The 13709-nt window shown below is 48.5% G+C and overlaps 1 protein-coding gene across 6 annotated transcripts in view; it reads left to right on the top strand.

The window, feature by feature from the left end:
- LOC121458759 (membrane-associated guanylate kinase, WW and PDZ domain-containing protein 2-like) overlaps positions 1-13709 on the top strand; it is a 1271545-nt gene that overhangs the window by 1232972 nt on the left and 24864 nt on the right. For 2 of the 6 annotated variants that reach the window (XM_041668120.1, XM_041668119.1), the window contains one exon: positions 3612-3700. The exons of 3 other annotated variants lie outside the window; for them this stretch is intronic. In XM_041668120.1, the coding sequence (XP_041524054.1) occupies positions 3612-3700 (89 nt within the window). Of the gene's footprint in view, positions 1-3589; positions 3701-13709 lie in introns of all 6 variants that reach the window. One more of the 6 variants, XM_041668121.1, reaches the window with a different exon arrangement.

The following is a 13709-nucleotide window of genomic DNA, read 5'->3' as shown; positions in this document are numbered from 1 at the left end:
TTCAGTATTTATTACCTCTGTTTGTGTATGCGTACATGTTTGTGTGTCTCAATGCAAGCGTAGAGGTTGGCAGACAATTTGTGGCTGTGGGGATAGGGCTCGGCTTACCAGGCTTGACAAAAAGTCCCTCTACCCAGGGAGCAATTTTACGAGCCCATACACTGTATTGTTAAGTGTGTCCCAGCATATAAGAGGCCTTCACGTTCTGGAGATTGTTGGGTGTCTGTTTTCCAGCTCCATTGTAAAGGAGGAGCCTGCATACATCACACTCTGTCCCATCGAGGCCCCTCCCCATTCTTAGATCTGGCTGTGGAAACAGACGTGGAAAGGGACTCTCTGTGTTTTCTGTCTCCTGCTTTCTCATCAGTCTGAGCATGGTCTCCACTCTGCTCGAGAACTCTGGCGTAGTGGCTGGGTAGCCTGGCAGTGTTGAGTTCAAATGAGTTGCCAGCCCCTGAGCTCCACAGGGCAAGAAGTTGGATCCACACACCAAAGCTCTTTTGATTGCTCTCTGGTTTTCCACGGTCCAGAAATACCGGAGATGTTGAGATAGCAGAGAAAAGGTTTTGCTCTTTATAGAGGATCTGCCAACAAAGCGCTGCTTTCCTGTGCTCAAAGCGAAGTCGGTGCCCATGACACCTTCATGGTAGGTCTAGCAGCTGCACAGCCAGCAACCCCGCATCTCAGCAGCGTTTCAAAGGCATGCGTACTAGCTTCCCCACGCCAGAGACCTGCCAGAGGCCACTCTTAAACCAGAAGACTGTGAGTCCCAGCCCGTGTGTGTGTGTGTGTGTGTGTGTGTGTGTGTGTGTACATGTGCAGAAAAGAACATCCAGCGTCCTGATCCACCTTACTCTTTTGAGACAGGTTTCTCCTCTACTTCACTCCAGGCTGGCTGCCAGCAAGCCCCGGAAATCCTCCTGCCTCCGCCCCACACAGTGCTGGGGTTGCAGGTGCCACAGAGCCACACCCAGTTTTCTGCCTGGTCCAACCTCAGGTCTCCAAGCCTACGAAGCGAATGTTGTTAGTGCTGGCATCCCTCTCCAGCCCCTAGACTCAATCTTGTAATGTTTTTGTTCTTGATTCAGGGTCTCATATGTCCCAGACTGCCCCTGAACTCACTCACTACATAGGTGAGGAGGACCTTGAACTTCTAATCTTTCTGCCTTCACCTCCCAAAGGCTGAGTTTTCAAGTGTATACCACCTCACCCTTCTTTTGTAGTTTTGGGGGTCAACCCCACTTTACAGATGCTAGATAACTCCACCAACTGAGCTGCACCCCTGACCTTAAATTATGTTTCAGGTTCATTTAAGCACACAGACAGTTTAAAAGGAAGGTACATATACTTCCCACATATGTCCCGACCCCGCCCAGACACCAACCCCCTATCAACATGGCCTGTCACAGTGGCTCTTTTACAAGCTCTGAACCTACACACCCACCCCCCCCCACCCCCAAAGCTCACTGTTGGCTTTAGAGTTCACCCTGAGTGCTGTAATTTCTCGGGGATGGAACAAATGCATGATGGCATCTGGCCCCCACCGCAGCATCCACTCCCCTCTTCTGACCCCTGGGAACGACTTCTCTGGGTCTGCCTTCTCATGGTCACCAAGGGCTAGGTTTTTGTTAGCCACACCCTCTGCCTTCACCCTCGCTCCAGTGTCTTGTCCTGATAAAAAAACTTCCGAATGTTTCTTTTTAACTGAACTCCTTCAGCGGGGATCAAAGATAAAAATCACATAAGGCCTTACTCTGGGCTTAAATCATACGGTCTAACTGTAAGAAAATTTCTAAACTCTGAGAGTCACGTATTTTTCAATGTGCCTCTTAGACTCAAAGAAATCAACAGGACAAACACACAGTCTCAACACCGTACCACAGTTTATAACTGTTTCATGGTGCAGGCCTTGCTTAGCTGCTTTTATGTTTCTAGAACACTCCCCAGCCTTTCGGCGGAGGGGGGGTGGCACACCCTGTCACTCATGGTGACACTGGGCTCATCAGGGCGGTAGGTTTTAGAGCTGGGCACACCCCATTCTGAGCACACGGTAAGATTCCTAGCCCAGCGCGCGCAGCTCTGCTCAGCTCTCACTGGGTTTCTGCCTGCCCTGCTCCCCCCAACTTCACAGTGGTTTCCACGCATGCGTGGACCTTTTGTCTCACCGTCCGGGCCTGCAGTTTCCTAGTCTCCACATATGTCTGCAAGCCGAGTAAAGGCCGCGTTTGAAACCCGGGGAGAACCTTCTCTCTGTATGTCACTGAAGCAGCTTGATCGTTTCCCCACGAAATTGCTCGCTTCTTGGCAGGCCTACATGGTAAACTCAATCAGTCAATCCTGAAATTTAATTTCCGCTGCGGCCTTCCTCGTCGAGCTCTGCCCACAGGGGGGGTCTTCTCTGCGCGGGACCCCTGTGTTAGGGAAGTCTCCTGCTGCGCTCTCTCTTCTTCCCTGAGCACAACACGCTTAACACCCGCATCACACCCCCTAAGACCTCTGTGGGGTCCTGCTTGATTCTGTGCAGACAAGCTGGATCCCGTGTCCGGAGCAAGCCGAGCGTGAGCAGGGGATGTTGTCAGTGCACTCTGGCAAAGAGGAGAAGAGCGGGTCTGCGTTCCAGGATTAACCCACAGTGAGCCCGTAGCCATCTCTCACACCGTCTCAGCACAAGACACAGCAGCAGGCACAGCAGGGCCTCCCCTGGCCGCTTGTACCTTGGGGGTTGTTGACCTGACAGATTACAGAACGTTTAGTGCCCGTGATTGTGTAGGTAGAGAACTACAGGCCATCGCCTGTAGGTGGGCATAGACTAAGGTTGTAGGTTGAGTCGACTGATCCTCAAGACTGGCTGATAGCAGCCGTAGGGGGTGGACAGCAGGCGGAATGGGCAAGGCTGGGGGGAAAAGGCCATAGCGGGCAGGCAGCGGGCAGAACGGGCAAGGCCGGGAAGCAGCCATAGCGGGCAGGCAGACGAGTGGGCAGGTGGGCAGCGGGGAGGAATGGGCAAAGTGCTGCTGCATTTTTGGTTTTTTGGGTTTTTTTCCTGCTTTACATTTTTTTTTTATATATCCAGCAAGTCAACTTGTGATCTCTGAATATTCCTAGGCAGAATGTTATAGGCGAGAACTACACGAATTTATGAGAACACTAGAGAAAATAAAAAATGTGAACACGAAGACTCCATGTCTGTAGCTTCGAATTTCTTAAAGTTTAGAAACTGTGACTATGACTGATTCTCAAATGACAGCTTCTATCACTAAGACATCCGTGATTATGAGAAAAAAAAATTCTAAGATTTCTGGCATTGCCAGTTCAAATCTTTATTCATATCTGTGCCTCCCTAAAAGCACCTCAGGATGCTCTAAATATTTTTGATTTAAAAAAAAAAAGTCTACTTTTGAAATATACATATGGCTCAGTTTTTCACTAATTTCACTTGCTGCATGCCTGATAGGATTAGCTGTACCTAAAGTTTTTATTCTTGCTGCCTAGATAATTTTTATTCAGCTGTTCTAAACATACTAAGCAATCTTGACTCTAACAGTAATGTCTTTGTCACTGGTCTGTTAATTCTAATGATTGGTCCCAGGCTGTTCCTCCCCTTCCTTTAGGAATGGTACCTTCCAGTCTCTCCATGTGCATGAAAAGTGACAAGCATGGGTCCCCATATTTCTACTTATTGGGCCACCCTAAAGACACGGTTTGTAAAATCTGCATGACTATTATCTTTTTCTAATGATCCGTGGTTTGCATATGTTGTTGTTGTTTTTTTTTTAACTGATGTATAATGCATTCTTCCCTAGTAACCTGTCTAATCGGGGCTAGAACTCTGGAGGGCGTTTGTAATTGAGACCTTGGAAATAACAAGGCTACAGTTTAAGGGTTCACGAGACTCTAAGACGCATTACATTCTAGGGGGCCCAGTCTAGCGTGCCCCTCATAGGAAGAAATGCATGCCGGAGCACCCAAAGAGTCTGTGCTAGCTGATTTCACTCTTCTTAAGCCACGTGCAAGTTAATACTAATTGTGTATTAGACAGAAAGAGCCACTGTTACCCTCTGGCCCTAAGGACTCCACCTGGAGTCATAGGTATCCCCAAGCCTGCTTTGTGGCAGTTAGGACTCTCCAGATCTTCTGATCTTCCTTTCTTCCTACTCTGTGATGTGCCGTGTTTAATGGGAAACCCTTGTCTTAAAACACCTCCTTGTGGTTATTTATGAGACAGATGTGAGATTGCATTCAGGCAGCACTCCAGTTTCTAAATGAATATCCTCAGGGCTACCATTTGGGGAACGCTCTTAGGGACAGAAAAAGCGTGATCCACAGAAATAAGGGAGATGTCGGTGGCAGCCTCGTAACGGTGGGCCAGGCAATAAATCCTTGCCTAGGCCCATCCACGTTCCCCCCCGGCAAGTCCTACAGGGCTGAGACTGCCGCCTCACGCTAACTGGACTGGGACTTTAAAGCGTCGATTTGACTGGTTAGCAGCAACTGGGGCTCACGCTTGCTCTCCACTGCTAGCCGTAGAAGTATGACCCACGCGGGACCACGTCTCAGCCATGGTTTGACTCGGCCCCGTTCACACTGCTGCAGGCCCGGCTAAGCATCCCGCCAGCACATTCTTTGAAGCTAGTCCTCTATTTTTTTTCTGAAACAGAATTCCCAGTTCTTAACGATCTGATTGTCCTCCAGGAATGACTCAGACTTAACACGGAAGATGAGGATAGTCACTGATTATGCAATTGACCTACTAGTGATTTGTACGGATAGAACTATCTCTACACACACGTGCCCTGGCACGGTCATTCCTTGGAGATGCCTGCCAGGAAGAAAAGTTTTCAATGTATCGTCACGTCTGTGAAGTGTCTGTCTTGCCTGAATCACTTGTTCACCGGGGGAAATCAAAGGCAGGGCATAAAGCAGGGAAATGCAATGTGATAGGACCATGTAGCTATCACGGGGACACCTAACCCAGTGACCGGAGGCTGAGTGTCTGTAGGGACAAAAGAAAGCCATCCTTCCATGTGAGCTACTCAGTATAACCCACGGAAATGAGGGACCTAGAAAGGAGGAGGGTTGGGGCCACAGAGTGGCTGAATGTTTGCCATGGGTTCAAGGCCCTACTGGGGAGGGGGGGCTCTCTGTGGTCTCAGTTTGTATCCACAGCTCTGTGAAGTACCTCCTACATCCCAGGCATCACACTCGTGGCTAGGGATGTGGAGATAACCAAGGGAATGTGCGGTCCCAACCTGGTAGGGGAGAGCAAGGGAAGATGGGGACTGAGGCAAACGTATTCTTAGCAGAGGATGATGGGAAATCCAAGTGGATAGGCTAGAAGAGTTCCAGGGCATTCTTCCTGAGGTGGGACATCTTACTGGGGCCTTTAGCAATAAGCGCAGTTCCGCCTGAGTGGAAAAGATGTCAGACAGTATGAAGGGGATAAGAAAGAGCTAATACAAAGTCGGGAAAATGTGTTCATAGGGCCTCATGGGCTAAATGGCAAAGCAGGCGGAGACAGTGAAGGATTGGTTCTAATTAAAAGGCCTTCCAGGGCAGGGCAGTGACACTGATAGAAGTGTGTGCCCGCTCTGAATATGTCCATGGTTCAATTACCAATTCAAAAAGAAACGTGTATACAAAGGATTCAAAGCTTATCTGGAAAGATAAAGGTAGCTGGGCACTATTTAAGGTGGATTTTATATAGGAAATGGAAGCAGCTAAAATGTTACAGCAACAGCCGCGGCAGAGGCAAAGTTTAGGGGAGGTCCTGACGTGGGGATCTAGCAGTATGGGAGCTGCATGCTGAGACTGGAGTTGGTAGACACCTTGATAGTTCACTGAGGCAAACGGTAAAAAGAGATGAGCTACAGACATGAGGGAGAGGATTGGAGGGCAGCTGACTGGTCTGTTTGGGACTCGTGTTTCGGGTGTCTGATAGACACTTACAGGAGGCAGTCCTAAAATAAGGTGCCGAGTCCAGCCCTCGGGGAGTGAGACCTGGAAATAGGGAGGTCTGGGAAGAAAAGAGAGGCCCAGGAATGGGGCTGGACTCCCCCAGAGACAGCGTCATGGACGTAGGGTCTACATGGCGTAGCAATGGCGAGAAGTCGGTAAGGATTGGAGGAAGGGGGTGGCGTTGAGCAGGCCAGTTCGGCCCACAAGGCAGTGCACACACTGCACAGAAAAGTAGTTCAAAGCAAGGTTTATTTCCAAGCCAGTCAAGCGTGGAGGAAGGCAGCCAAATCTCATCTGTGCTTCCCCAAGATAGGGTTTGGGGGCATTTATAGGATAAGTAAGAAAGGTGATTTGAGGCATAGGTGATTGGAGGTGACATGGTCTGTACATCTATGATTCATCTTCATGACTCTTCGTGTGATACACATCTGCAGAATGACGGCAATAGCGTGGTCTAAGAATCTTCAAACTTGTAATGCCAAGTGGTCACCTCACACTAGACTGCAGTGAGGATTGGTGGATTTCACCAAACTGGCCTCAAATGCTGAAAACTAACATAGCTGATCGTTATTATGTAAGTCCAAGCAGACCTTTAGCCCCAGCTATGAAGGCTAAGGTAGGATAATCACAAGTTCAAGGCTTGCCTGGGCTATCTATAGAGTGAGTTCAAGTCCAGCCTAGGAAACATAGGGAGAGCCTATCTCAAAAAGTAAAAGGGCTGAGGGTGTAGCTTAGTGGTAAAGCCCATGCCTCATATTTGTGAGGCTCTGTTCTAAACCCCCAGTGATGGGAAAAAAGGCTAGTGAGGACTCAGTTGTGTGAGCTCCAGAATGTGAAGGAATCTTTAAAGTCACGTAAAGGCAGCAGCTAAGGCGGTGAAGGGGTCGGTGTCCTTCACCTTGCTTCTGGCAGTCTAAGAGACAGGAGAGTGATATTGAAGTCAGGGCAAGGCGGGGTTCTTAGGGGCCGCTTGGAGAATTGTCTACAAGATTCTAGATGAAAATCCAGTCGTTCTCAGAGTACGGAGAACAAGAGACTAAGGAGTAACTGCCACATGGGCCATCAACATCACAGCCGCCCCAATGCAAGGACCATCACAGAACAGAGAGCAGGGATTTGTGAGCACCCCCTCCCCCCGCCTGAGGAGCTATGGACAGCTGATGGCTTCTGGGGAGTAGGGGGCAGTTTTCTTTAAAGTTGTGGCTACTGCTAGGCTGACCACACTGCAACAGATTCTCCTGCACCTATACAGACAGCACAAATCAGACTTGATGGGCTGTTAAATTTGTAAAAGGGGAGAGGAGATGAGCTGGAGGTATAGGGATGAGGGCAGACACAGGAGTAGCTAAGGGGCAGAACTGGGGGGAATATGATCAAACTACACTGAATTAATTAAAAATAAAAAAGGAAATTTAAGTAGAACTCTCTACTGAAGAAATGTTACTATTAAATTTGTGTCCTTAAAAACATGGCAGTGTTGCTGGGCAGTGGTGGCTCACGCCTTTAATCCTGGCACTGGGGAAGCAGAGGCAGGCAGATTTTTGTGAGTTCAAGGCCAGCCTGGTTTACAGAGCAAGCTACAATACAGCCAGGGCCACACAGAGAAACCCTGTCTCAAACAACCAAAAAACAAACAAACAAACAAACAAGCAGCATTACAATGTGGGTAATAAATTGAATTTTTTTTTGGGGGGGGGGGCGTTTTGAGGCAGGGTTTCTCTGTGTAACTATGTAGCTCTAATTAGTCCTGGAACTCACTCTGTAGACCAGGCTGGCCTCAAACTCACAGAGATTCGCCTGCCTCTGCCTCCCTAGTGCTGGGATTATAGGTGTATACCACCACCGCCCAGCTGTTCCACCACGACATAGGCTGGACAGAGGACTAGAAAATGTGGATTGGGCAGATTCAGGCATTAGAATCCCACATTTCTGCCTGGGCTTGGTGAGAGCCACGCACACAACTCAAAATAATTGTGTCACTGTAACGCCTGGTCCCGCACTCACTCCATGAACTTCACCAAAGGCCATCTCTACATCCTGAGCCAGTGGGAAGCCTGTTGGTGTGACTCGCACCTTTAGTAACAGGGCTTTTGCCGTTCTAGTCATGAGAAGAAGGTCCTGGTTTTTCTGCCTTGTTTGTCAGAGTGCAGAGGTGAGGGAAACATCTCATTTCTCATAAAGAAATGCTATCTTTGAGGAATACATAGGAAGAACACGGAATGACACCCCACTGAAACTGCACAGTGTATCACTTCTCTGCTCGGTGCTCGGAAAAGGAGTGGACGCTCTATAGCCTCTTTCTCCTGATGGTAAACTATTTCAAAATCCAAATTCCAGCCAAACATTTTAAGAGTGAGAAAGTTTCCTCGAAGACCACCAAGCTTGCCATGGTAACTGATTGCGATCTTCAGCCCCTGGGCCTCTCTGTTAACATTACTGGTCTGTGGAGGAGAACCTCTGACTGCTCCTGCAGGCTCTCCAGCTGCCTTCGCATTTTTAACACACGCGTGCGCGCACACACACACATACACACACACGCGTGTGCGCACACACACACACATGCACACATGCACGCACAATCCTCTTCTGTGGACTGTGCAAGTGACTGTACCACTGGCTTTCACACCAAAACCCTATCACGAGACTTCCGAGTGCCTACAAAAAAAATGAATCTCCGTAGCTTCGCTTACATCTGAAGTATCCAAACTCAGAGAAGATGCAACATGGTTGTGAGGATGGGGCCAAGCAGGGACGGGGTGTGGGGGTGGGGGTAGATTAGTTTCAGTTTTGCAAGAGAACCAGGAATCTGGTGCATTTAACCTGGCTGCCTGTAATGCTGACAGTGGGTTAGATGAAAACCTGTGTGAATTGTTACCACAATATTTTACAAATAAATGCATGGGACACCAATGAGAACAAGTACTTCTGAGCCTTTAGCAGAGGTGAGCCCAGGGAGTCCATCAGCTGTGCTGGTCCCAGGCAGCCCTGAGGCCTTCTTCATATGAGAGGCAATGAGGTTCTCAAAGGAGCCACCAGTAGGAGCCCAGCAGGTCGTTAGAGATGGCGGCTTCACTTCCCACTTGGTTCGCAGTCTGTTTTGCTTCTACTGCTGTTTTGGTTCTTGCCTTTGACCGAGTTTGGAATGAGGACTCCATGGGCCCGTAAGTGTGGAAGTGCCTGGCTGAACCTGCTAGGTTCCGGTGCCTTGCTTATCTAGGTTCCATCTGATCAACCTGCTCTCACGAGAGCGAGAGTGTCTTCCAGGCATCGCCTGTATTCAGAGGAACCAGGAGCTTGCAAAGTACACTGATGTAGATTCACCTTCACTGGGAGCCTCAGAGGTGACTCCACAGGGGCTGGCCACATAAATATAAACACATTATTGCAAAATGCGAAATGGAAATCGTAGCCTTCTTAATGTCTTTCTGGGCCGTGACATATGTTTGTGAAAATGTTTACTGTTTTTCCTTCTTCAGCTGCTGGGTCAGTTAGCAAGCACAACTGTGCCCAGAGCCCCAGCTAGTCACCCAGTTGTTCAGCTGCTGTGTGTTAGGACTGTCTCCTAACCGAGCATCTCCGCTGACGCAAATAATCCCAATCAGACCAAATCAAATCAAATTAAAAAATACCCAGGTTTAATTAGATACCTGTGCTCTCAGGTGGCCCGAGGGGTAGGGGACAGAAAGTCGCCAACGCAACCACAGAATAGGAAGAGGGAAGAGCACATGATTATTTTCCACGGACCAGTTTAAGGAGCCTGTGGTCTTGACCTTCCCTGGGGAGGGGTCAAGGTTTGATGGGCTGGGATTACATTCCAGACTGTTTGTATAAGAAGTAACAGGAAGCTGAGGTGACACTCATGACCAACATTTTAGGCTCTCTTTGGAAAAGGGGGCATCAGCTCAGTCTGGTCCATCCTGCAGGCATGGAGCAACCTTGGGGAAGAGAGAGCTGGGTGTTTTTGGGTTCATGCTCAGAGAAAGATGTGGCTGGAGAGGCATCCTGTTTACTGTCATCCCAGAGACACCAGGCATCTGTTTCTTGAGGGAGATGACTAGGCAGTGACTAGGAGAAAAAATATTGTTATCACCCAAGATGAAGAGCAGGTAGGCCCTTAATTGTGGCATCTTGGAAAACCGGAGGATGGAAGGTCCTCTCTGCTGAACAGACCAAGTGTCCTGAGTAGGTGCCCACGTGAGCCTGGAGAGATGGTACCAGCATAGGTGTCCCAGGAGCTTGGCAGCCGAGGGTGTGGTAAGGATTACTATGTGAGGTCCTGTCCATCGAGGTTCAAGAGGCCTGGCAGCTAGATGTTTGAGGAGTACTCTGTCTCCTGGGGAGAGCGGGGCAGGTTTAGGGGCATTAGGGTTCACTGGTGTGGGGGCAGGAAGAAAACTGTCAGCGTGTGAATGGAGAAGGGACCTTAGAAGGGAGAGGTAGGGTAGGTACCCCCCAGTGGAGGAGTTTGGGCTGGGAGGTGATGGTTGAGGAGAAAGGGATAAAGCAGCTCAAAAGGGCTCAGGCTCATAGGGGAACATGGGGTGGCCCTGAGGCGAGTAAGGGCAATGGGGAGAAGGGCCAAGATAACCTGAGTTCAATGGAGAGCTTAATTAGCTGTTGTTTGATGAGTCCATTGGCCCTCTCCACCTTTCCCCAGGATTGTGGATGATAGGGGATGTGGAATTTCCAGGAGATGTTGAGAGCTTCAGACACAAGCTCCATGACCCTGGAAGTAAAAGCTGACCCATTGTCCATCTGGATGGTCCGTGGGACGCCAAACCTGATCCACCACATCTGCCATTTCCCTGGAGACCAGAATCGCTTCCATCCTTCCTGTAAAAGTGTCCACAAGTGTTAAGAGATAACAGAGTTTTTTATGAGTAGGCATATGGGTGAAATCAACCTGCCAATCTTCACCCTGTCGGTGTCCACGAAGCTGATGTAGACACTGATGTATGTGGACAGCCCCCTGTGGGTTGGCCTGGGCATACGTCTGGCAGGAGGAGTGAGCCTGTGAAATACAATCTCAGATATGGGTGGGGTCAAAGAGGGGCTCCAGGAAGCGGAACAAAGCTTTGGGGCCTAAGTGTAAGGTCTGGTGGATGTCTGAAATGATTGACAATGCCTGGTCTTGAGGAAGGATGACATGGTTATTTAAATAGAACCATCCATCCTTTGTTTTTGTGCCCCCACCCCTTTTTATGAGCTCGTCCCTCTCTTTTGATTGATAACAGGGCTGATAAGAGGGAGTTATGTTCTGTGGAATCCGAGGAGCTGGAGGCAAGGCCCCCGGATCCCTGAGTCATCTTTGGCATTGCCTAAGACCACTGGGTCCTTGGAGGACTGGTGTCCCCCACAGTGAATAATAATAATGGTTACTTCTGCAGGGAGCTGGAGGGCCTCCAAGAGGTTGGCTATAAGGAGTCTGTTAACTATGGGGGTGCCCTTGGTAGTAAGGAAGCCCCTTTCCTTCCAGAGTACAGAATGAGTGTGGCCTATCAAGAAGGCATATTTAGAGTCAGTGTAGATATTAGCCTGTTGGCCCTTGGCTATTTGGAGTGGCCTGGTCAAGGCAATTAATTCAGCCTTTTGTGAGGAAGTTCCTATTGGCAGGCAGGTCGCTTCGACTATGTCAGTGGAAGTGACCACTGCATATGATGCCTGGTGGTTGCCTGATTTATCTCTAAGGGAACTTCCATCAGCAAACAGGGTGAGTTGGGAATCTGTAAGTGACTGGTCTAGAAGACCCTGTGGAGGTGAGGTTAAAGCCTCTACAGCCTCTGGGCAAGAGTGAGAGGAGGTACCAGAGGGGGAGGGAGCAGGAAGGAGAGTTGTGGGGTTCAGGGCAGGACTGGAGGCCAAAGTAATTTGAGGATTTTCTAGAAACAGTAAGTGAAAAGTCTGGACTCATGAAGGCCGAAGGGGAGAAAGGGGAGAGGGAGGGAGGGAGGGAGGGAGGGAGGGAGGGAGGAAGAGAGAGAGAGAGAGAGAGAGAGAGAGAGAGAGAGTCTCAGAAGGCCTGAGAGGCGGTGGGTAGAATATACCTTGATTGGCCTGGACAAAGTGATCTTGAGAGCCTCCCAAGTGAGTTCAGCTGCTGCTGCCAGGGCTCTCAGGCATGGTTGCCACCCACAGATGACGAGGTCCAGCTGTTTGAATAAAAACACAACAGCCTGAATCGAAGGCCCAGCCTGTTGGGTTAGAACTCCAGTGGCCACGCCTGACCTCTCATCCGTATATAGATAATATATATATTAGAAATCCGTAAGGTTTCGTGGGGTCTCGTAGAACAAGAGGAGGGACTGTTGGAAGGGAGTCTCGCAGCAGAGAGAGAAAGCAGGCTGAACAAGGCTAACAGCTTGCACCTGGCCAGGAGCAAGGTGGGTGGGTGGGTGTGGGGGAGAAGGAGGAGGAGACACAGAGAGCACCTCAAACAGTGGCTTATGTGTAAAGAGAATGAGCTGAGGGGACTTTGAGCTGGAGGGAGTTTAGGGTAGGGGAGGAGGTGAGAAGGCTGGGAGGCTTGGGGGGGGGGGGCGTGTAACAGGTACTTGTGCCTGAGGAAGCCTGGTCGCCAGCATGTGCTTTGATATGCTAATAGGCACCACAGGTAGTCAGACGTCCCTTCTGCCAGAGGTAAGGGAAATGTCTTCTTTTGGCAGAGGGAAACTTGGTTCCCAACTTCCTGAAGAATGAAGGCTTTTATCTAACTGCCAGAAACCCTCCTGTAAGTAAGTCCAGGTTGAGTCCATTTCTGGATATCTGGCGGCTTTCTGGAGTTGGGACTTTTCTTTGGACCTGACAGCTTCCACCTCCGAATCTGAGCAATGCTAATGATCTTCACTTGACACATTTTGCCTCGTTAAGCTTTTTGTAGTCTTTCATCTTTACTTTGGTCTATCCAAAACAGAAAATCAGCATCTACCAGGCAGCAAGGTAAGGACCCCCCCCGCGGGTAGGAAGTCTAGAATGGAAGAAGATGGCTAGGGGCTCCAGAGGAGAAAATCCAGGGGAGCCTGGCCATTTTCTGTAATTCCTGGTCAGTAGATTGCTTTTGGAAAAAAATAAACAGCACTCCTTTTTGATAACCTTTACTTATTTTAACAACATACTACATATTAATTATAGACTATTTCAAAACTAAAGATAATCAAAATTCAAAAATAAATTTTCTTTTAAAAATATAACCATTTTGGTTTTTGGATTCTTCTCTGATGTTTATATTATTATTCCATGATGTTAAATATACTTCTATAGATTTTTTTTTCTTTCTCTTTGGTTTTTCTAGACAGGATTTCTCTATTTAGCTCTGGCTGTCCTGGAACTCACCCTGGTAGACCAGGCTGGCGTCAAACTCAGAGATCCCCCTGCCTTTGCCTTCTAAGTACAGGGATTAAGGGCTTTTGCCACCACTGCCCGGCTACAGATCATATTTAATGACTGCTTAGTATTTTATTTTATAAATACTAAGTCTATTGAACTAAAATTTTATTTGCTTATTTTTCTATTATATCTAAATTTCACAAGACAAAAATCCATTGAGGTCATATATCCCTGTATAACCTTGATTTCTATTTAAGATAACTGAAAAATAAAACCTTCAGATAAAGAATAAGTATATTCTTGGTGAAGACAGGGGAAGTCATGCAATTACATCCTGTTGTAATGTGGTGCCACTCTTTGGTGATGGAGAATATTTTTCATTAAGTACCTTTCCATTAACCAAACTCCGGCAGATGCTGTATGTCATAATG

This window comes from Microtus oregoni, unplaced genomic scaffold (genome assembly GCF_018167655.1).
Source record: "Microtus oregoni isolate MIOR12 unplaced genomic scaffold, Mior012 000018F_ref0000195, whole genome shotgun sequence".
Taxonomy (NCBI): Eukaryota; Metazoa; Chordata; class Mammalia; order Rodentia; family Cricetidae; genus Microtus; species Microtus oregoni.
The sequence above is the reverse complement of the archived record's forward strand: the minus strand, read 5'-3'. Positions and strand labels throughout refer to the sequence as shown.